Source organism: Rhodnius prolixus, unplaced genomic scaffold, assembly GCF_049639745.1.
Source record: "Rhodnius prolixus isolate KJV_2025 unplaced genomic scaffold, Rpr scaffold_9, whole genome shotgun sequence".
NCBI classification, from domain to species: domain Eukaryota; kingdom Metazoa; phylum Arthropoda; class Insecta; order Hemiptera; family Reduviidae; genus Rhodnius; species Rhodnius prolixus.
In genome coordinates, this window is record NW_027411604.1 from 9705415 (window position 1) to 9729897 (window position 24483).

Consider the following 24483-nt stretch of genomic DNA (forward strand, 5'->3'; position numbering starts at 1 on the left):
ATCCTCGTTCCTTGTCTTGTATTCATTGGAGTGTGCGTTGTAGAAGAAACGAACCAGTTGAATTTATTTTAACGAGTGAGGTGCAGGCATGGCAGAGCGTAAAGGCTCTTTAATAGCAAAATCTGTTTCAAAACATGCAGGAAGGGCGAAAGAGAAGGTAATGTGTTGTTTACTATTAAATCTTATTTTATTCAGTGTTAGAATTAAGATCATTCCAGAAATAAAACTCTACAGAAAGTATCAGTGATTTATTTAAGTACTTGGATATGCATTATGTTGGCCTTTATTTATTTTGGAGGTGTCTTTCTTGTAGAATTGTTACTTAGAATGATTTACATTTTCGGTACCATTTTCTTTTCGTCACATTATGATCTATAATTGTTCTTTTGTAAAAGACAGTTATTGTTCTTTCTGTAATCAGGCAGTTATTCGATGATTTAAAAGGTGAAAGATTTAAGTTATTTATTCCATGGCAATCTTTAATTAACATCTTAATAACAAAAAAAAAAAAAATCAATTTGTTTGCGACCATCACATTCTGTTCAGTATGTAAATTATAACTGAGCAGTGTTAATCTACGATATTAGATGTAGCTAGCTATTAATGAACATCTTTTACTCGTTGGTTTAGGACCCGGCTTGTCTTCTGGCTTTATGCCATTGCTTTTTCAGTTTTGCCAAGTCTACATTACCAGTAAGTCTGGTTGTCTTGACTGCCTTTTTCTGCTACTTCATGTACACAGTGATTGTTATTTAGTATTTTAAAAATTCCAATACAGCAATTGTAACGTAATGTTGAGCTGATATCATAAGCTTTAAAACAGTATATGATTTCACTTTGCATACTTATGATTTGTACAATTTATTCTAAACCTGAAGTTATGGCAAGTTTTAAAGTGCCATAAACTAACTATACCCTATTTATAAATTCAAATCAAATCGGAGTTACGTATCAAACATAGAAAAAAAAACTTAATTCTATGTCTTCTGTGATAAAATTAAATTCTGTACACCAAAATTTTTTTTTTTAAAATATATAATTAAAAAGTATTTTACTTCACTTTTAACTGCAGCTGTGAATAATTTATTATATTTATATATTTTAACTTGAGGAAAGAGTTTTTACAAGTATTTGACATATTTGAAAGGACTTCAGATTTACTATGTAGGATAGGCCTCTGATAAAAATAGTTTAGGCTTGCGTATTTTTTTAGCTCACCGTTACTATTCTTTAAATGAAGGGACCCAACTAAATCTCCCTTCTAAAATAGTTATTCCTGTATTTTTATTTACCACTAGCATTTCTGGTGTTGTAGTTTTTGTTATGAATTTTTGAATACCTTTTATGTATTAAAAAAACTGCATTATTTCACAATTGTTTTAGCATTCTAAATGTAATATTATAAATGAGAAGAATTGAAGAGAAAATGTTATGTCTTTATAGTATTTTTTAATGAGAGCTTCCATATTGATTAAAAAAAACCATTAGTTTTCAATTATCTGTTTCTTAAGAAACATAATTAGTTTAAAGACAATTAGGTTTGAGGAAAAAAATAGATATAATGTAGCATCTTTTCTTTCTTACTTCACGGTCATTTAAATCACCTATTTAATTGTGATATCGAAACATTTTTTGATTTCATAATACTGAAAACATTTAAAGAATTATTCAAGTTAAATAAACTATAAATAACTTTCAAAATAATGTTTAGGTATCACATAAAAAATTATCGGGAATTTGATAACTTTTTCATATGATTATTGTTAAAAAGTAAAGTTTCATACGATTTAGTTTAACTTTAATAGTGAGTGCAATTTAAAAAAACCTGTTGAATTTTCGTTATAATATAGAAAATTTTAACTTATTTCTCAGGTACTTGAAGAGAGTGGGTTAAAAATGAATGGGAGTTGTTGAGTAGGTGTGTTCTACGCCTAATAAGGTGGAACTCTGTAAAATATGCAGGAAGATAAAAATGAATGGTGGGGGATATGATCCTGGATCGTTCTTATATTTGTGGTTAAAAAAGAAAAACAAAATTTGAGTTGCAAAAGTATTTAATAATTTTTTTTAAAAAATTGCTCATAATATAAAAAAAATGGAAGTTTTAGGTACAATTTTAACCTTTTTTTTTTTTTTAAAATAAACCTGTCGTGGGTGTATCCTTGAAGGTTGTTTTTAAGACGGCTGGAATATCTATTGGGACTCACACTTGATCTAACGGACTCATGACATACTTTATACTCGACACTTATTAGTATGTAGGTTCAGCTTGTCCTAGTTTGGAATTTTTTTTCGTTACAAATATTTATAAATCATTAGTATTTTTATTATTATTACTCTTTGTGAAGCTATCCTGGATTATAATGTAGATGAGAAGCCATTATACGTATATGTATATATATTTAAAATTGAAGTTTTAGCGATAAAGCTTCAAATACTGAGATAGTTCCCATTAAGAACCTTGTATTCAAGGACACAATTTTTAAATACTGATGAAAAATAATAATTATTTTTCTTTTACTATTTCTTGAATATTTGGAGGTTTTATTAGTGTTTAAATATTTTGAAATCATTGTGTCCATGTTTTTTTACGGCGAAAAATCATTGATAGCTCAAATTTATTTTTTCATTTTGGATACCAAAGTTTTAACCGAAATCTATCAACTTAATGTGTGTTCAGCCGGAAATACACGTTTTGAGATCATCTTTGTACGAATAAGATGTTTTTTTATTAATTAGTGTAAGTAACAGAAAAAACCACTAACTTCAAATTTAATATTTCGCTCAGATACCACCAGGGGATGGCCGCAATATATTGTAGTCGCAATTGGTCAACCCAAATTGCAACTTAATTATTTTTAAAAAATAGTTTAGAGAGAATCCGGTTCAGGTTTGTTATCATAAAAACTTTTTTAATTGTCCCTTATAAGTTAGAATGAATAATTTCAATGACTCCATTGTAGATTTTATGTGGTACATACCGTTAGTTTCTGGGCTCTGATGGTACCTACATCTGTAACAATTTTTGAATATATTAGATTATTAATTATATGAGGAATATGTAAATCCCAATCCACTTTGAGCTTAAAGATCTATTGTAGTTGCGCAAAGGCGGTGCTTTGTGAAGTCTGAAAGCTGCAATTGTGAAATTGGGCTAGTGATGTCTATAGTTTTTACTAAACCCAAACAGCCGGTTACATCAACTATTTCGGCAGGCCATATGAGTTTTTTTATGAGTATTTTGTTGTCAGTAAATATATTTATATATATATGTATTTTGAAGCCAGATCTTTGAAGATATGGCTTGTCCATCTTTTCCTTCTGCGGGAGAAAGTAAAAGAGAAAATAGTTTCAGTATTTGGTTAAAAAGAGAAAGTGAAAAAGATAATGGTAGTTTTATTTCAGATGAGAAAACAAATCCGTTAGCCGTAACTCTTTTACTCTGCAGAAAATATTTTTTTAGATTCTTTTAAATTTTCGCGTCAAAGTGGTGCAGATATTTCTGAAAAAGTGCTAATTATAGCCCATCGATTTGATTGGCAATTATAGGACCACAGTTAGTAGCAAAGAATTTATAAACATTTTAAATGTGAGTGGATTTATGGTGGCTAGATTTGCTGAGTTTTATCGAACCCAACAGGTGTTACCATACTTATTTCATGAGTTGTTCTATGGAATAATATATTTATGAGATTTATTTTCTACTTTTTTATTTATTTATTTATGTTCACTCATTACATTCACGTTGATCTGCTTGTTTTATTTCAAATACTTTTGTAGGTGAATTGATTAAGTGAAGTACCATTTCATATAGTGCAGTTTTAGTTTCTAAGATTTAGTAGTTTTTAATTTAAACAAAAATAAAATTCTTGATATAAATACAAAATGTTTAATAAGAAAAAAGTCCGTGTGCTTTGTTTACACCAGGTCTTTTTGCTGTTAAAGATTTAATAATAGAAATGATTTATAAAAAATGAACATCGAACTAACCATCGCGGAATCAGTACAATTTAGGACACTATTCTCTCATGCTACTTTCTTTGCACACTTGAGACGGAAATGACCTGTTAGTAGAATCTCTTTTCAACACTTGAACAGAGTATAACCACTTATGATTTGTTCAAGAATTGGCCATTCATACTAGTATTTGTGTTATGAAATTTGCTTAACAAAGTAGTTTTATTGATCTAATTTAAATTTGTAACCTCGTAATGGTTTAAGTTTTTTTCTTCTTTAAATTATATTCGCGAGATTCTCTTCAATGTCCTTAATTGGAAACTGTTAATCTAATTAATGGGAGAAAGTTTAATTAGTATTTTTAGATTTTATTAAATATAATGCAATTCGTGGTGCAACATTGGGCTCACGAGAAAATTAGTACTGAAGAAGAAATTTTATATTAGCTTTTAGTGAACGTAAAATATTTATATTAAGGATTCAATTTAGCGAGGAATCGGTCCAAATCAAATAAATGACTCCATGTTTTTGGACCGATTCCTCGCTAATTTGAATCTTTGATATACCGTATATTAAAAAACTATTTCGGTTTTTTAACTCGGGTTTCAAGTTATGATTAGGATGTTCAGAAATGTTTCCTAATTTAGGTATTTTTAATTACTTCTCTAATTAGAAAATCCAAACTTAGTATTTCCATTGTCAAAGTATAAACTATAGTTTTATTTTTAAAGGTATCCTTCATATTTATTGGTGGAAAGCCACTAAAACTATTAAATTTCTTAATATTTTGACATTAGCCTCTAATTAAATAGATTATTAGATCATTTAATTGTAAAACAAATTCGTTTTCATTGGAAGCATTCAATCAGGGCCCCCCGCAATTTGCTATGAACTGCCTCTAGGGCGCTTGAGATTACATAGAGGAAATCAAAGAGCAGGAAGCTGAACTCGAATCTGGAAAGCCTAAGAGCTCCAATTGATCCCTTCGTTCTTGATTAAAATGGAAATAATAAAATGAAAAACAACGAAAAATGGTAAACAAATTCTTAATTTTAATGTAAACATTTTTTTTAAAACAGAATATTGCTTCTCCTCCTCCTCCCTGATCATTACAACCCATGAAGGGCCTGGCACCTCAGCCACAACAGCTTTCCACCGTTCACGGTCCCTCGTTCTCCAACCTTGCAGGGTCGACCGCCTCAATATCATCCTCCACGTCCCTCAACCATCTCAGCCATGGTCTGCCTCGAGGCCTTCTCCCGCCAGGATGCCCATACAACGCTCTTTTTGGAGCCCTTGTATCCTCCATTCGGTGTACGAGTATGTGTCCCAACCATCGCAGTCTTCCTGCTTTTATGCAAGACACAATATCAGGCTCACTAAACAGTTCAGCCACTTCTTGGTTCGTCCTGATTCTGAAGCCTTCAGAATATTGCTTCTATCTTTCACATTTCCGTACCGGTAATTTACAGCTTTGCGAATTCATAATTCGAGTATGTTATGTATTATTATAAAACGTTTTAGATTCACTAAAAAGAAATGATAACAGTAATAGCTTGAAATTATTTTGGGTTCATTTGTATGAGACGATAGAAAACTTTTTTAGACCAGAGTCCCAAATTTAAATAAAAATGTAACGGTACTACTTCCAAAGGAATATAATTTATAATATAACAAATTCCAACAACGACAGGTTTACCCATTAATTACATTTAAATAGAGAATACCATATTATTTAGAACAAGGTTAATTTTTTTTTCTCCTCTCCGAATATTCCCTATTAATACAAAGGCAACATATGTTTCTCTTTAACAATAACTTTCACCCAAAACTCAGCTGAGCCCCAAATATGTATTACATTATAAGTTAATAGAATTGGATTAATGCCAAAAATTAAGAAACAAAAGTAAGGTTACAAATTAAAAATGAAATTTTTACAGCGATGGCATCTTGACTTAAAAGTTTATTTCTTAAATACAGTAATAGTTATTTATTTAACAAGTGTGGAAAGTAGTACTTTTCCTCACGCGAGGCAGGGTTTGCACGCACGAGCGAGCGAAGCGAGGCGAGTGCAAGTGCAAATTGCCGAGTGTGAGGAAAATACTTTACACTCGAGTTAAATATTATATTTTTTCTGCAACCATTAGGGTTATTAACTAAAAAAAAAAAAAAAAAAAAAAACTAAACATGAATCACTAGAATCCATTTTAAATTTCTGTAAGGTAACACTATAACCTTTTTAACTGTTATAATTAAAAATATCTATTTATTAAAATATATATTTTTTTTTTAATGATTTAAGGCGCGTCAACATGCTAGGTTATTAGCGCCCGGAGCTTTTTCCAGTGCACTGCCGGCCTCCGGACAGTGAGCTGTAAGAAGCTCCTAGGAAGAGAAAATCTAAGGGTCAGCTGCTGGATTCGAACCTGGGACCTCCGCGTGGGAGTCCAGTATGCTAACTTCATAGCTAATCCCTTCCCTATTAAAATATTATTTTTATTTTTATATTCCTTTCAATTTTTATTTTATTTCTTTAATATTCGTTTTTTAATTATTTAGATAAAATAAGTTTAAATAAGCTTATTAAAGTTTCACAGAAAATATTTAATAACAAAACTTCTTGGAAGCACAATAAAGTTTTTTCCACTCACTAGTGAGGAAAGTGACACTAATGGGAATTTTTCCCCACTAGTGAGGTAAAGTTGGGCATTACACAGCTGATTTTAATTGAGTAATGAGAATATTCCTGCATGGTTGCAGAAAAAGAAAGATTTATTTATTTTTTAAATTTATGGTCATTTCTAAATTGATTTTAATTTTTTTTGACTTTCTCGTATTTCTCCTGGTGAGGTCCTATTTTCGAATTAAATTTTTACCGGAAGTCATTCTTTTGGAAGTTTCCTGAACATTAAAAAAAAAAAAATTGAATTGAGTGTGTTTAACGGAATTTCTAGAAAACTTGGTATTCTGTCACTTCATATTTTAAAGACTTTTCGAAGAACTCTTCAATTTTATTTTATTTTTTCTTTAAATTCGTATCCTTTAGATGCATCTTAAGGTTTTTTTAAATTAATTTTCTGTTTCTGATAATTTATTTAGCATTGACAATAAAAGATAAACTAAAAAGTGAAAGTAAATTGTACTAGCCTAAGGGTTAACACTCTCTTCAATCAATAAACAACTTCCGATACCAGAAAGTATTAAGTTAAAGCAATTAAGTTGGAATTTCAAAGAGAATTTATTTATCTATGTCAAGAGGTCATTTGAAGCAAATCAATTTTCCCTTTAAAACATTCCATATGGGAGATTTCTATTTTATTTATTTATTTATTCTATCTTATTTTGATAGTGAAAAATAAATCTTCTATTACAGCTATAAAATAAATAAGTAAATATTCTTTTTTTTTGATAGAGTCTAGGAATGTGTATGACCTCTTTTCTCACATTTAAAAAGGAACACTCATGTAAGGAGGTAGAGAAGCCGTGCGCTAAAAATAACGTCTACAGGACAGGACATTGCAGTTTTTAGAATTCACTGACAGTCTGGACAGCAGTACAGCGGCTTTTTTCATTTTTTTTACAATCACTTACTTCGCTTTACAGGAAGTATTTGCTGTCGTGCAATTATTGGTCATATTTTTTTTAACGGAAATACTGTTTTTTTTTCGAGGCCTACTGATTATTTGTTTTGCTAGTGTTCACACGTTTTGGTGGTTTCGTATTAGGTTTATTAAAAAGTAGAAGTTAACTTTTATTTTAATTAAGTTCTAGTTTTTATTAATATTGAACTTTTTGGTTGCCAACAATTATTTTTGAGGAACAATTATTTAAAATAATAATAGCAATAATAATTTTGAACAATACAAAATGTTTATCATTTTTTTTGCAAAATATTCTTGGTAATGGCACCCCTACGTCACTTAAAAAGTAACTTGACGTGCTGAATGGCTGATAAAAAACGTATTTGCCATTTTTTAAAAAAAAAACAACCTTTAATGAACCAATTAAAAACCTCGTAAAAATTTTTAAATCATCAAAAAGTCGCACACCATTTTATTTATTATGAATTTTTTTACGTAAGAATTAATAAAGAAATAGTAATAACTGAGTGAAGAGATTTGGGACAATCTTGTTGGACCTTTTCGTTTTTGATTCGCTCAAATTCGTGATAGGTCACAACATGTAAAGCAATGAATTTCACTTACATAAAGTTGCAGTTCTTTGCATGCTTTTTATTGACAAGCAATATTGGAAGGGTATTCATATAACCGAATTCAAGTATTAATTATTATTAATTTATTAAACTAGTAAAGTAAATCAATTAGTTTTGGGCTTTTTTAATATTTGATTAGAAAAAAAAAAATGGGGTCATTGGCTTCTTTTTTGTGAAGCGTAATCGTTGGTTTTCAGAAGCGGTAGTATGGGCAAACAGGTTTAATATTAAGAAGGCATAGATAAATGTCCGTCATTCCTTTTTTCTGGGTTTAGTGTACCCACTTTTATAGATCCCTTGACTTGTTTATTTCATTTTTATTGTTAAAGGAAGTAGGTTGGTACACCTTGGTGATAAAACTTTTCTGAGGTTCCCCCTTGATTAAAAAGAATAGGCATGGGCTGCATGTATTTTCTAACTAGAATATCTCAAAATAGCTGGAAATATTGGAATTTATTATGTTGGTAAAATATTTATCAACATTTATGTTTTAATTTTTGGCAACTTATTCAACAAATCCTACCAATGATTGATTGTTACAATTTTTCACACCATACATGTTGACCTATTTACTTTTTTTTTTGTACCAATCTTTGTATTTGTATGCATTATTTCTATATAAATTAAGAATTTTAATCAAATCAATACGACCGTAATAATTTTTTAGACTTTACAATTTGTTTTCAAATAAATATATACAAAGCAAGGACACAATATCTTGGAAGCCGTGACTTTATTATTATTATTAGAAATAAATTTTTCCTTATTGCTTTTCTTTATGACAAGGATAATTAGTTTTCATGGGTTTGGAAGGTTTTCTATTCTTTTTTTTTTTCTTCTTTAATATATGTCTCATGTTACATTGCTTGTGCATTTTCTTAATTCCGTGATTATTCTTTTGTATTCAATAATAAAATACTACTTATGGAACTAGTTATTGGTATACCAAGAAATACACAGTTACAAAACCCTGTTTGAAAAATATTCTTTTCTTTTTTTCATGTCTTTTGTCTTTTTCCCTTGGTAGTTATATTTTGCAATCTTCTCTTTATGATTCTCTCTCTCATAATTTGGATTCGTGACAATTGTTATTGTTCTCTCATGCGTGTGTACCTTTAGCATAGATTCTGATTAATTGCGTACTATGAAGGATAGTTTTGGTTGCCAATTTTTAATAGCTTTGTTTCGCTTTTCATATTTTTTTTACTTTCATAGCTTCTTTAGCCAATATGAAACTAAAAGTAAACAGTAAATAAGAATTTACAGAAAATGGTAATATTTTATTAATCATTTATCATTTTATAATATTTTACCTCCTTTTTATATGTACGAGGTCTGTAAATTAAGTAATGAGACTGATTTTTTTATTCAAAAAGAATTACAATTCTATATTGTCACCTTCAAAATAACTTCCTTCTAAAGCCACACAGAGCTGGAGATGTTTCTTCCACTCCTCATAGCAGTGCTCGAACTCCGATACTGGAATAGCCTTCAGCTGGTCGGTTTGAATGTTTTCTGCTGTCCCAAAATGAGTTCCCTTGAGGTGATTTTTCAGCTTCGGGAAAAGAAAAAAGTCGCAAGGACTCGAAGTCAGGCGAATAAGGAGGCTGGAGGAGCCCCAAGAATGTTTTTACTGGCCAAAAACTCAGTTTATTGGAACTGCTGTGTGACAAGGAGCATTATCGTGATGTAATACCCACTTGTTCTTGGTGTTTGGTCTCACACGAATGACCCTTTTTTTTCGAAGTTTTTCAAGAACCTCTCGGGTAAAAGTGTTGATTGACCGTTGAGATAGAAACTCTTTGTGGACGATTCCCGTGGATATCGAAAAAACAAATCAGCATGCTATTGATCTTCGACTTAGCCATCCTTTGTTTTTTTGGGGGGCTTTGGAGAGGTTGAAGTGTGCCACTCCATGCTCTGGCGCTTGGTTTCTGGGAAAGTACTCAAACACCGAAGACTCGTCACCAGTAATGACACGTTTCAGAAAATGGGGGGTCATTTTCAATTGAATCCAAAAAGTCAAGGCACCTTTCCAACATTCAAACGGCTGTAACCGACCAGCTGAAGGCTATTCCAGAATCGGAGTTCGAGCACTGCTATGAGGAGTGGAAGAATCGTCTCCAGCGCTGTGTGGCTTCAGAAGGAAGTTATTTTGAAGGTGACAATGTAGAATTGTTATTCTTTTTGAATAAAAAATTCAGTCTCATTAGTTAATTTACAAAGCTCGTATAGTATCTCTCCTTTGGTGTAAACCCTAAATCTACTTCTTGAACAAGTAGATGATATCCGCAGCTGGCCTTTCAAACTGAAGCAGATTTAAACGGAAAATGGCGTTCGGGAAACACCAATAGCCGTGAATTGTTTCGTAAATCAATTTCATTGCTTTAGCGAGCGCTATGCTGCTCTAAGCGCTACACATACCATATTCTCACATACCTAAATTTGGTAAAGAAAAAAGATAAAGCTGAGTCATTTAATTACCAATTTCCTGTTAAGCTATCTACTAGCTACAAGATAGCTCTTTTCTCTAAATTGATTGTGGTTGTGCACCTTGTTGTGTCATCGATGACATCAAAGGTTGAAACGATTATTATTGGTACGTACCATCATTATAATTCATAACCTTGTTTTGTTCTGTAACAATTATATATTTGGTTAACTTCATTAAACATATACGTATTAATTTCATATTTTAGAGTTACAAAATATTTTAATCAATTAATATTGAAGATATGTTTAGAGCGTATAAATTAATTAACTCGCTCACGAAAAATAATACGTTTTTTAAGGCATTATACTATAAAAATAAACAAAAAACGAATAGTATGGTTGTTTGAACTGATTACAAAAACACGCGTCAGGAAATACATTTTAAATTATATACCATCTTTCATATTAAAGCCTAAAGCCTAACAGTTAATTCACTGTAAAATATCTCTGGCCGACTAGAAACTCTTCACTTTAGAAGTTATTATCGCCTGAAGCATTTCATTTTAAATTAAGACTTACTTAGGTGTAATATCTTTAAGAATGAGCGAGAAATAATTGTTTTTATTGTAAACCTGTTGTCACTGTTTCCCCTAGAACCACAATGAAGTCTTTGGGGGGGAAACGTTACCAACCGAATAAATAGAAATATTCGTACTGTAACATTTATTTCTCGGAATAGTAAAAAAAAAGTGAATGTTTACAACAAGAATCAATAAAGATCTTGTACAGTAAATAAAGATATCTACAACCTTGGCCGAAATGATCAGCGTACTTATTTTTAAAGAAAAATCTTTGAATCAATTTTATCAAATAATTAATCAATCTTGTTGTTGTTTAAAATGCAATCTATCGATTATAATTTGTACATAACGATTTCTTTATTTAAAAATATTTAATTTGAAATTTCTCGGTATTAATTAGTGGAATGTTTGCACAATAAGTCTTTAAATGTGTGCATCTAAAATATTTAGGTAACCGGTAGTTTGTTCTATTTTTGTGTAGATCGTCTTTTCTGCTTGGGAATTTAGTTCTGTTTATAGTAAAACTTCCTTAAATATTCCTTTATAGCAAGTTATTTTCTTGTCTAGGACTCCTCCAATAGTAAACCCATTCGATAAGAATTATAACTTAAGGTATTTGTTTTTAAGGTCACAGTAAATTATCTACAAGTTTAAGTTCAATTCAAAATTTAATTTCTAACAGTTTTTCTATTTTCCTTCTTACGAGGAAAGCATATTTTTTATGTTACATGTTATTTTAACCGGAAACCCAATAATTAACTTCCTTAATTAGTAGTAATTGCCTATTTTTTCAGGCGGGCTTTACGTCCAACTACCAAATTAGGTGTCGTGGACGGAGGCGACTAGCAAACATAGTTTACTATAAATTTCTTTTATTATCCATTAAATAAAATCCAAGACCTAAGACCGGGAATCGAACCCAGTACCACAATGCATATTGGCTTTGCAGGTCTCGCCTCTAACCGCTCGGCTACCGTGGCGCCTAACTTCCTTAATTAATTCGATACTTATTAGTTTTCCTGTTGATGTTTACAATCTTCATCAGTATTGTAAATTCAAAAATAAACAAAAACAAAACAAAATTCTAAATAAGTTAACCACCAAGTAGTTTTAAAGTTAAAGGGAATAATGTTCACAATAACTTATAGGAAAATGTATAATAGTTAATAACAGTATTATAGAAGAAAGTATAGAAGACGCCCCTATTTGCGCGTGCGTGTGTATGTGTGTATATAGATATCAATGTAGCCCATCTTCACGGACTTCAAGCATGATAGCCTTTTGTTTTCATTTAGGTAATACCCCCACTCTCTCTCTTCTTCTACAATCCTCACCCCTCCCACAATAAACTTCTATAATCATTCTAAATAATTTAAAGCTATTATAGTTGTAATTTTTTTTTTTTTTTTATAGTTCTGCTCTATTTATGGCTAATATGGTGATTATATTATATAGAAATTATCCATTATCTAATGAGTCATACCAATTAGTGCCTTTATACGGTAGATTAGAGTGCAGTTAAGTGAGCTATGTGCTCCTTCCCCCATTTTTTTAAGGATTATGTTTATGTTTATATAAATATAGGTACGCATAAATTCAGTTTTATAGGAATTTATACTTGTCTATAAGCTCTAATGCTATAATTAATTTCTGCGCACTATTTCGAAATTGGAATCGCATTACCAATATGTATTGTCTACTTTCCTCATTTAAGTTGGATTACCGTTGTAATTTATATCTTAAGAGTCTTGTGAAAGTTTAAATTCTAAATTTTCTAATAATCCAAAGAAGATTAATTACTTAAAAAAATTTAAATTTTGCAATAAAAGTGAGTCGTGCTAGTATTTGCATTATTTTCTTATTAATAATACATAGGCGCCACGGTAGCCGAGTGGTTAGAGGCGAGACCTGCATAGCTAATATGCATTGATTGTGGTGTACTGGGTTCGATTCCCCGGTCTTTAGGCGTTGGATTTTATTTAATGGTTAATATGTGAACTTTGCAGTAAAGTATGTTTGCTAAGTCGCCTCCGTCCACGACACCTAATTGGTAGTTGGACGTTAAGCCCCGCCTGAAAAAATAGGCGGTTACTTTACTTTTTACTTTACTTATTAATAAAACATTCGTTAAATAATCATAATTTAATGAAAATATTTAGGTGTATTGTAAGTTCATATTTATTTAGAATTCCTTTCTATTACTATTATAATTATTTCTTATTTTCAGGGTCATACTGAAAATTTTATTTCAGATAAAACTATGTCCTTGAAAATTAGATACTTGTTTGAACATTTGCTCGACTGACACACTAAACTATAAACATTGAAAATAATCTTTACAAAACCAGAATTAGTCTGAATTTTCTTTATTTGGACTTATGTACTTGTAACTTTGGTGTAAAGCCTGTAAAAATAATACATTAAACGGATACAAGCTGTACAGAGCAAAATTTTAAATAACATTACGCAATTTCCTTGTAAATTAGGTGCACATAACAAAACCCACTTCACTGATCACCCTTGGGCATCCTTCCGGATGCACTACTGGCTAAGAGATCTGCCCAAAGGAAGTGGAATAATTATCCTGGATATGGTATAATTTAGAATACTCTAAGGAACTTTACTTATTGTCGTGATTATGGCAAACGCCTATGTTTATAAACCAGAAGAATGAAATCGAATTGTGAACCGGAAACACATATTAATAATGTTTCTTGAGTGAAATAAAGAAATAAGTTTCCGCTAGGAATCTCTCTCCCCTAGTTAGCCCCCTCTCCTCACCACTGTGGGCGTGTTCTGTTTTGTTTACAGCAGTACTATAAAACAAAGTCAATAAGCGGTTAACCTGGTTGGCTAGAACCTTGCTTCATTGGGTATTTTCTTTGCTAATCGCGGCTGACCATAAAATGATACCAGTCATTACCAAAATAAATTATTTTTTTTCTCCCTCAGCGCTAATGTTACAGATATTTGCAGGCTTCAAATATTAAGTAAAGAAAAAGTTGCAATGAAAGTTTACTACTGCTTCAGTAGAACTATTAAAAACTTTCAATCCCCAACTAATTTCACCTTTATACTCACCTCTTGACTCTTTGGGAGTCAAATAAACTGTACATCGAATAACAAGAATCGATTAGAGATAGCCAAATGAAAGTGAATCTGTTTGGTGGTAGTTTTAAGTATGAAGTTAAAGATTTCACTGGTTTAAGAGAAGGTTAACATTGCTTTTGAGAGATTTCACTTTCTGTATAAGATGTCGCACACTTTTTACCCAGTATCCTAAGTTCATAAATTGGCTAAAAATGTTCAGTGCCACTGATTGCATACAATTTATTTGGATGGCTGTGTTTTCCAAGTATGGCCTTTGACTGTTCTAAAGATAACATCAGCACAGTGCATTCGTATAAAGTTTTGGGACTTTTAGTACAGTACAAAACAACTAGTGGGTTTCGTATCCGTTGTATTTGTTTCGGAATCTCATCCACCATCAGAAGAGAATTAATCAGGTGTAGAGGTTACTTCTTCACTCACACATCCCCCGTTCACTTGGTGACTTACAATTGATCATTTTATAATTTATCACAATTATTTGAAACATTAAATTGTACAATATTTAATTTAAATTCAATCATCCCTGAGAATTCTTTGGCAATTAAATTCAGTTAATTGAATTTAGAAAAAAATAATAACATTAAAATTAGAGCTTCGTTAGCATAACATTTTGTCAAGATTCATGATTCTGCTGCTCCCCATCCCCTACATAAACCGGAAGTGATTTATTTGACTTCTTTCACAGATTTTCGAAGTTTTCATTTAAACGAAGTAATAAAAATCATCATTTTAGTCATTTTTTGACTTATTTTTCAGGAGAAGTATGTGACTTGTAGTTTACAGTGAATTTTATTTTAACATTTCTCTTTAAGCGTTTTAGTGGTAGAATAGTTGGAATAGTTTTGGCGTCCGGTTCTCTTGGTATCTTTACAACTTAAAGTTTATTTTGGTTGGTTTCTATAACCGGTTTTTCTTTCTGGTGGTCATAGTTGTATTTAGAGAGATTTTTGCTTCAGCTATTAATCGCTGCAGATAGATATAATATTGAATAGTTGATTGCAATGTTTTAATTTTGTAAATTGATTTAGTCTTCATGGTCGAACTGAATAAAATTCGATCAGCTAAACTCTTTTTTTTAAAATCTTTTATTGTAATTTACCACTACAACAGTTGTTGCAACAAGCAAATATGGTGAAAGAAAAGAAATAAAAGAAAATCATGGGTGGAGAAGGCACCCAGTGGTGTCACTCCAGTAACGTGCTTTGCTATACTGCTCTCACGATAAGAGTAGATCACGAGGCCATCTTCTCTTCAATCTCCTTAGAGAGGATTACCTGGTAATGTGGAGGAAGATAGGTGTTCTATGAGAGGGTTAGGATGAGCTGCTGTAGAGGAATGATGAATTTGAAGAAACGAGTGTTAGCAAGATCTGTAATGAAAGGAATTTTGAGGTCATTATGGATAGTGAGGTTAGATACATAGAACGGAGCGTTAAGAAGTTTTCGAAGTATTTTTGACTGTAATGTCTGGAGGCGTAGTGAGTTGGAACGCTTAGTCGATCCCCATACTTCTGTGCCGTATGACCAAATAGGTCGCTGTAACAGTAGATATAAAAGTCTTTTGTTATATAGGTCAAGTTTCGAACGTTTGTCAAGCAGTCTGGCGAGAAGTTTTGTAGCGTTGGGTTAGTTTCTTGTCTTTTCAGTCTAGTATGGGGATTCCATGTCAACCGTTTGTCCTAGGTACAGTCCAAGGTAGCGTACTTTGTCCACAGTTAGTACAGGAGTTTGGTTCAAGATGATGGGAGGTAGGATTTTCCCTCTAAGAGTAAATACTATAAATTTTGATTTAGTAACGTTAGTTTTGATTCTCCATTTGATAAGCCAGTCCTGTAAGTGGTTGATGTGTGTTTGTAGAGTTCGTGTAGCGATAAGAGGATCGGAATGAGGAGATAAGATTGCAGTATCGTTAGCAAAGGTGGAAAGGATGGCATTTGGATGTTGAGGTATATATCTGCTGTATATTAGGTGTAAAGAACAGGACCTAGGAAACTGCCCTGAGGAACTAAACTCAAATTGGCAAAATTTGAGTTGTTTCTCAGTGTCTTATCTTGTAAAAAGAAAAAAAAAGAAGCAAACCTTAGTCCTTGGTATCAATTTCTTTGCAAGCGATACTATTTAGTAAAATGAAGTTAAAGTGAGACTCCCTGCATAACTCGTTCATTGAAGTATTATACCAACAATAACTAACTCAAGTTAATACAGTATTTCCTGTCTCAATATACATACATTATAATTCTGTTCGTTTCTTTTTAGTAAACTTTTTGTGTGTGTGTGTACTTGGCGGATGTTTCAGTAAATAATTAAATTGTGCATTTTGTTGGACCTGGATCGTGTTAAATTGATGTAATGTTTTCTTCTCTCGTACTCCATTTAAGGGAAATTATTGTAGTCGCGAAGATTTTCTTAATTATTTTCCTTTTTTTCAATTTTCATTGTTATAAATTTCCATTTTGGAGTCCAGAAGTTTTGAAAAACAGTGAGCAAGAAACAATTATTTGCTGGACAGATATTTTTATAGTTTTTTTGACGAATATCTTGTGAATGTGAACTAAATATTTCCTGTAAAACTCCTTTACAGTCTTTGTTTATATCGCTTTTCTTTATTATTTAGTAACTTCGTGAAAATTCGTGTAAAGGGTTTTCTATTTCTCTGTTGGGATTTTGTTCTCGAAAACTTTTACAACAATGCCAAAATTTCAAATTTTATTAATAGAGCTGTGCGTGTCTCTCTCAAAAAAAATAGATAAATAAAAAATTAAATAAAATAATAATAATATCCATTACATAGAAAATGGGTGTACAAAAGAGGTACATAAGTTCTGCTGTAATCAGCATTCCACTGGTAGAGTTATTAATAATAAAGAGGTAGCTGACAAGACTGACTAAATTATATTGTTTCTTTGCTAGTCAAAATTCATAACAGTATAATTATTTTTGTCTTTTAAAAGATGGCGTAAAAATAATTTTTTTAGACATACGTAATAGAATATTTTTTTTCTTTTTAAAACAATGAGATTATGTAATTTAATTTACTTGAAATTCGCAAGTTTTTACTCAAAAACAAAAAGTACTCGTATATCGATTTTAGTATGTTATACGTGTTTACTTTAGAGATACAATTTTTTCGAAAGAATCGCTAAAAACTACAAAAATCGTTAGATAACATTTCCGGGAAGCTACATTTTTTTGAATTTGTCAGTTGTTTACATATTTCGATTCTTTATTAATATTTGGTTTAATAATAAGTTGCACAATTTCCTTTAAAATTTAATCAGTACTTTAATTTGTTTTAACTCATTTTTAATAAATATTAATACCATATTTTAGAAATTAATACTTTACTTAGACCTACCTATGTCAGCAATCTCGAAAAGTTATTTGGTTTTATGTAAAATTGTTGAAATAAAGGAGGCAGTGGAAATCGTGCGATGTTTTTTACGATGGATATATTTTTTTTATTACGACTTTCAACAATGTTTATTACAACAACAGGGTCACCAGTTTCCAATAAATTGAAATTAGAAGTCTATCTAATGCCCCATTTGCATGACTATCTGTGCAGGAGTCATTAACATTAGAATTAGGTAATCCTCACACAAATCCCTCTTTCATTTTAGAATTATGAAACAATATTAGAATGGCTTTCAATTCAATGGATTCAATCTAATTCAATCTAATAGTATTTGGTTGAACGTTATCAGAATAATCGTTGTTGTAGCCAATACATTCCTGAATGAACAATTGCAATGAAATTTGTTTATTTACGAAATTATACGTTTTTTGGTGGCGAATGAATACAAATATAATTAGGTTTTCAGTTTATAAGATACTACGTTTGTGTAAACAAAGTTATGTCAAAAAAAATAAAAACGGAAACCCATATTTAATATTCCGTTTTAAAAGGAAGTAAAGTTTTGACTGAACAGTTTTTCAGTTTCAGCTTAGAGCTTTATCCTTTGCATAATAATTGCATATATACATTGGCCAAAAGACTTCTTTGCCTGCTGTGAAGTTTGATGGAACTAAAGAACAAAATTTTGCCCGTCTGTTGGAACATAAAATATCACAATTAATTCATAAGGCAGGCATTATTTGCTCGCCTGATTTTTGTCTTAGTATGTAAATTACCGCACAGTATTAATGTATTGCTCTTATTGCATATACTTTGTAAATTACGCCTTTTGTCTTTAAGCCCTTTATAGTAGAAGTAAAATCAGCGTTTTGTTATTAAGTTTCAGCTAGATTTTTTGTTTATTTATATATTTAACACGAGTCATCTGAGTCACTGGTGCCCGGAACTTTCTTTTCACTACACTGCCTGCCTGATCGGAAAATTTAAGGGCCAGTAGATGGATTAAAATCCCTGGATCTCCGAGTTATACGCTAATCACTGAGCTAGCCCTAGTTAGATTTAATTTTTTTGGTTTTATAAGAAGGATCGTTTGCATTTAATAACTGAACTTCATTAATACTTCTATAATTTTATTATTGTAGCAAAACTTTTATTGGTTATTACTCCATTTTGCAAACAAACTACATACCACTGCTATTTGAATCATTTTTCCACTTCCGTTTGTGTTTAAGAGAGGATTACAAAAAAACGAGAGAAAACATACGACTTTTTTTTTTAAATCAGGTGTTATTTCTCACCTAATAGTGAAACCTACCCTTTATTGTTACAAGTTAAATTGAATACATGAACTTCTGAACTTACACATTATAATGCGAACGTTCGTGAAGTTATCCTGTTAGAAGAGTGAACAGAATATGGAAGATTAATTTGTGAATTATTACAAAGAAATAATACTAACAAAAAGAAAATGATATATTTGTAACAGATTGTAACAGTTTGTGCATACTGTTGGTAGTGGAATGCAAGTGAAGCCATTGGACATTTGGCTGAACCCACAATCAATTAACGGAGACATGTTCAGTTTACAATACACACAATAATACATACAATAGCCATAATACGTTTTATTCTATTGATTTTATGCATTTGTTATTTATATTTGGCTAATATTATTTTGCCTGCCATTGAAATACATATATTATCCTAAATTTGATTTTAATCAATTTCCACAATTTGTGGTAAATATCAGGTGGGAATATTTTCGAGTAAATCGTGAAAAATGGAAACATGATAGCGTCGAACTACTGATGGACAGATTTCCACAAGAAAAGCACATTATCTAGAACAGCGGTTCCCAACCTGGGGTACGCGAAAGATTGTTTAGGGGTACGCAAAAAAGAAGTTATTATGGCGGAAGATATAAAAATTATACAGATATATTATTAATGAGAAAAAAATTATATAATAAATGATTCCTACAAGTTAATTACAAAATTATTATAATAATACTGAATAACATATAAATTGACAAGAATTAAGTACTCATTCCATACTGCAGTATTTTTTTAAAAGTAAATAGATTTGTATATCAAAAATTATTAAATGATTTCTTGAAAATGTAAAAATCTCGAAAAAATGCTGCTTTAGTTTTGACTAATATTACACATGGCCCGCATATAATTTACTTCTCCTTTATTAACGCTTTGCTGTTTCAATTTACGGCCCCTGCAATAGTTATTGGTTTGAAATGTTTACCTATTCATAAATGATCTTTTTAATAGGAACATATTACGAGGGTCGTTTGAAAAGTCCGTGCAAAGTCAGAGAGATAGCACTACTGGCGCGTATCGAGGTTATGTTTAGTTAGTAGCATCTCTTGGAAGAACACACACCAAGTTTCAGCCAGATCGGTCTATTTCTTTGTGTTTGGCATTCGTTTGAATCGAGGAAGTCGAGTGATTTTCAAAAAATGGACGAAAAAGAATTTCGTGTGTTGATTAAACACTACTTTATGAAAGGCAAAACGCCTCAGGAGACTAAAGAGAAGCTTGATAAACATTATGGTGACTCTGCACCTTCGATTAGAACAGTTTATAAGTGGTTTCAAAATTTTCGGAGTGGCCATATGGGCACAAGTGACGCTAGAACGTTCTGGACGCCCTGTTGAGGTTACTACTCCAGAAATCATTGATAAAATCCATGATATGGTGATGGATGACAGAAGAGTGAAGGTGCGTGAGATTGCTAGTGCTGTGGGCATCTCGAATGAACGGCTACATAATATTTTACATCAACATTTGGACATGACAAAGCTATCCGCAAGATGGGTGCCGCGATTGCTCACGCTTGACCAAAAACGAAATCGTGTGAAGTGTTGCAAGGACGGTTTGCAGCTGTTCCAGAAGAATCCGCAGGACTTTAAGCGTCGTTTCGTCACTGTGGATGAAACATGGATACATCACTACACTCCTGAGACCAAAGAACAATCTAAACAATGGGTTACCAAGGGGGAATCTGCGCCAAAAGAGGCGAAGACCGTTCCTTCGGCCGGAAAGATTATGGCGACTGTCTTTTGGGATTCGCAAGGAATAATCCTCATCGACTATCTGGAAAAGGATAAAACTATTACAGGTGCATATTGTTCATCGTTATTGGACCGTTTGAAAACCGAGCTGCAAGAAAAACGCCCACGATTAGCCCACAAAAAAGTCCTTTTCCATCACGACAACGCACCAGCTCACACCTCAGCAGTTGTGGCCGCAAAATTAATGGAAATAGGGTTCCAACTCGTTTCACATCCCCCCTATTCTCCAGACTTGGCTCCCTCTGACTACTATTTGTTCCCCAATATGAAGAAATGGCTGGCGGGAAAAAGATTTTATTCAAACGAGGAGGTGATTGCAGAAACGAATGGCTATTTTTCAGACTTGGACAAATCCTATTATTCGGAAGGGATCAACAAACTAGAGCAGCGTTGGACGAAGTGTATAAGCCTAAAAGGAGACTATGTTGAAAAATAGAAAAGGTTTACCCCAAAAAATTAAGTAGTTTTTATTTTTGCACGGACTTTTCAAACGACCCTCGTATTAAAACTGTCCGGTAGGACAGTTGTATAAGGATTGATCGTCAAAAAGTGCACGAAAAAGCGTAACGTTAAAAAACACCCAACTTTGACAATTTTTTTCTCTTTTTCTATAAAAGATAAAATTCCCAAATTTTCTTTAAAATATAGGGCAAACCCTCCTTTATAACTGTAATTTTTTTGCAACCCCCCAGACCTAATAGATTTCGAGGAAAAAGTTGCCGAAAATGAGCAAAAACGGCATTTTCAGAAATTGTTGTTGTTCTTCTTCTTCTTCTTCTTGTTGTTGTTGTTACCTTTTTTGTAAACTACGTAGCGCCTAAACGCGAGAACCGATTTTCATGAATGAGGTGACATTCGATTCGGAATTTTATGTAGATGTGCCTTTTGAGGGTCTCGACGCTGTACACCGAATTAGAGAGGAGTTAGCCCCCTTTATGTAAGGCCCCCTTCAAAATTATTATTACTAATTATAATTACTCTGTAAATCTTAGCCCGATTTTGATAAAATTTGGTAGGATGATAGAGTTAGGGCTCCCCTACGTAACATTAAAGCGGCGATCTGCTCTTACACTAGTTAAGGGGAAGTATAGCAATCGTTTCAAATTATCGACAAGTGAACTGATTTTCATGAATGAAGTGTCATTCGAATCGAAATTTTGTACAGATTTGCACTTTAAAAGTCTCGTCGCTACGCCTCATATGGAGGGGAGTTTGCCCTACCCAAGTAAGGCCGTTTCTAAAACTATTATTACCAATATTTCTATAACGCTTTGTCCGATTTTGATAAAATTTAGCACGAAGAAGTGATTAAAGCTCCTCTACATGGCTGTGAAGTGCCATCATGCTCTTACACCTACTAAGAGGAAGTACTGAAATCGTTAAAATTATCAATGGGTGAACCTATTTACATTAATGAATTGTCGTTCGATTCAAAATCTTTGCCTCTTTGCCTTTTAGGGAGAAGTACTGTAATCGCCCGTTTATTTTTCTTACTCCTCTTAAAAGGAAGGTCTGAAATCGCAGTTTAAATTTGCTTTTTACGTACAAATACCTTCCTATTTTATATAAAAAGGCTTTCTCAAAAAAATTGTTATTGAGGATGGTTTGGGGACCGCAACTATAATCATTCTTTAAAAAGATCTCTCCAGTGGTAGTTACGGTTCCTACTTAACACCTTATCAGGTTATAATGATAGAATTGCTTATTCCAAATTTAAAAAAAAACAGTAAAGCAGATATGTAACTTAGCAAAATAGACAAAAATGAAAATCTATCCAAAAGGTACAAAAATCTCCTTAACAAAAACTTACAGTTTAAAAAGTTAAGTATAAGGGTTGATTAAACGCCAAAAGGTACACAAATCAGCAAGTACCCAACATTTCATTCAAGCTTAGTTGATATAATTTAAGTAATTTTGCTGCATTAACTTTTCCTTCACATTTTTTAGAATTTATTAGATGTCACAGACCCTTATGCTGGCCATTTTCATCTACAAAAAATTTGTTCAAGTAGCACTGTAGATTGACTGTAATATCTATTAATCTATAATAATCAAACTATTAATTACAGGTTAAAAAGAAAACGTTATAAAAAATAAAAAAAATTACGAAGCTGCAAAATTTAAAAACTTTTTAAAAAAATGCTTACACCAACATACATCAATGATTTCGAATATTTTATTTTTAATAAAAATCGTCTGTTTAAGTTTATTCTTCGATTAAAGTAATTGTTACTTTATGTAGTAGTCAAACGTTTATAATAATAGGTAATAATTATCTGGCTTTATCGCAAATAATATAGTTTTCTTCAATCACACTCAATGTAGCTGTTCTTCTCACAATGTTTTATATATATGTTATGTAATATAAAATAAATAAGTATTGCATACTTTTAGGACAGCTAATTATTCCAGTATTTTACTGTAAGTAAAATTAAATTACAATTGAGAAATGAATAATTGTTGTTGAATAATCTACTTGTTATTAACTGTGTGTTATTTGTGCTCACGAATATTTCGGTAAGACGAATTCAAGTCTGAAATATTGTTTTAAATCCTCCGTGATTCAAATTTAAACAGTAGCCGACTCTAACTTTGTCTTCTTCTACTTTAACTTGCATGTATAAGATGTTACAACTTCAGAATAAAGGGCATATTAAAGATAAATCAGAAGAATAATTTGGAATAGAGTTAAAATAAAGTACCTATTTAAAAACGAAGATATAATATACATTTTATCATAATTATAACCAAATAATATTATGAACGAACTGGCCAGCATAAGGGTCTGTGACATCTAATAAATTCTAAAAAATGTGAAGGAAAAGTTAATGCAGCAAAATTACTTAAATTATATCAACTAAGCTTGAATGAAATGTTGGGTACTTGCTGATTTGTGTACCTTTTGGCGTTTAATCAACCCTTATACTTAACTTTTTAAACTGTAAGTTTTTGTTAAGGAGATATGTATATGTTCTTTACAAGACACATTATATTCAGATTGTTTTGCTGTTAATTTAAAGTTGTCAAACATAGCTAACATCCGGTTTAGATATTTATAAGACAGTATGGGAGTTAAAAGGAAGTACTTGAAAAAAAAAACAAAAATCCTTCCTCATCTATTTAAACGGAAATACATCTCTCAGCAGCTTTCTTTGAAATTCATGTTACCAAATAACCAAGATTGTTGTGCTGGTTAAATAATTTTGCTTTTACAGTTTATCCTAATTTTCCATAACTGTAAATTAATTCAAAGGTTAAATTAGTTGCTTTTTTTCTCTCTCGTGTCTTTTGTACAGTATAATCGGCCTTGAATAACAAATTAGTAGTTGATCACAAACTGCTGAAAAAGAAAGGTTTTTGACGTTATAACTGATTCATGCTTTTAGCTATTAATAAAATATATATTGTTTATAAATTAGTTTACTTAAATAATTGAAATTTATTACAAAAGAATTCTTTTATATTTGGGAATAAACTTACAATAAATATTTTGTACTCAGAATCTCACACAAGTGGGTTGTAAAGATTACAATAATCCCATCATTGTTTAAATTTTATGCAACATTAAGAGAGAGGGAAGATTTTTTGGTTTTAATTACTAATAATTGGTCTTTAAATCAAAATGGAGTGGAATTAATTAGAATTTGTATTCAATAAATTATCGTTTCATTCAAAATCATCTTGATACTTTGTCTTGACTCCCATTACTGAACTGATTTTCTATTAATTTTTTCGATATATTCTCAAAA

General features: G+C 31.5%; 2 protein-coding genes across 6 annotated transcripts in view; one reads left to right on the top strand and one right to left on the bottom strand.

Annotated features, from left to right (window-relative positions):
* Positions 1 to 24483, top strand: part of Amph (amphiphysin) — a 69388-nt gene continuing 44905 nt past the window's right edge. For all 3 annotated transcript variants that reach the window (XM_074128795.1, XM_074128798.1, XM_074128797.1), the window contains exon 1: positions 1 to 157. In XM_074128795.1, the coding sequence (XP_073984896.1) occupies positions 89 to 157 (69 nt within the window). In that variant the 5' untranslated portion in view covers positions 1 to 88. The remainder of the gene's footprint in view (positions 158 to 24483) is intronic.
* LOC141454507 (uncharacterized) overlaps positions 8882 to 24483 on the bottom strand; it is a 42263-nt gene continuing 26661 nt past the window's right edge. The window contains exons 3-4 of one of the 3 annotated variants that reach the window (XM_074128818.1): positions 10655 to 10807; positions 8882 to 9405 (exon numbers count right to left, since the gene is read on the bottom strand). In XM_074128818.1, the coding sequence (XP_073984919.1) occupies positions 10790 to 10807 (18 nt within the window). In that variant the 3' untranslated portion in view covers positions 8882 to 9405; positions 10655 to 10789. Of the gene's footprint in view, positions 9406 to 10654; positions 10808 to 23803; positions 24075 to 24483 lie in introns of those variants that run through there. The other 2 variants (XM_074128819.1, XM_074128817.1) reach the window with 2 other exon arrangements.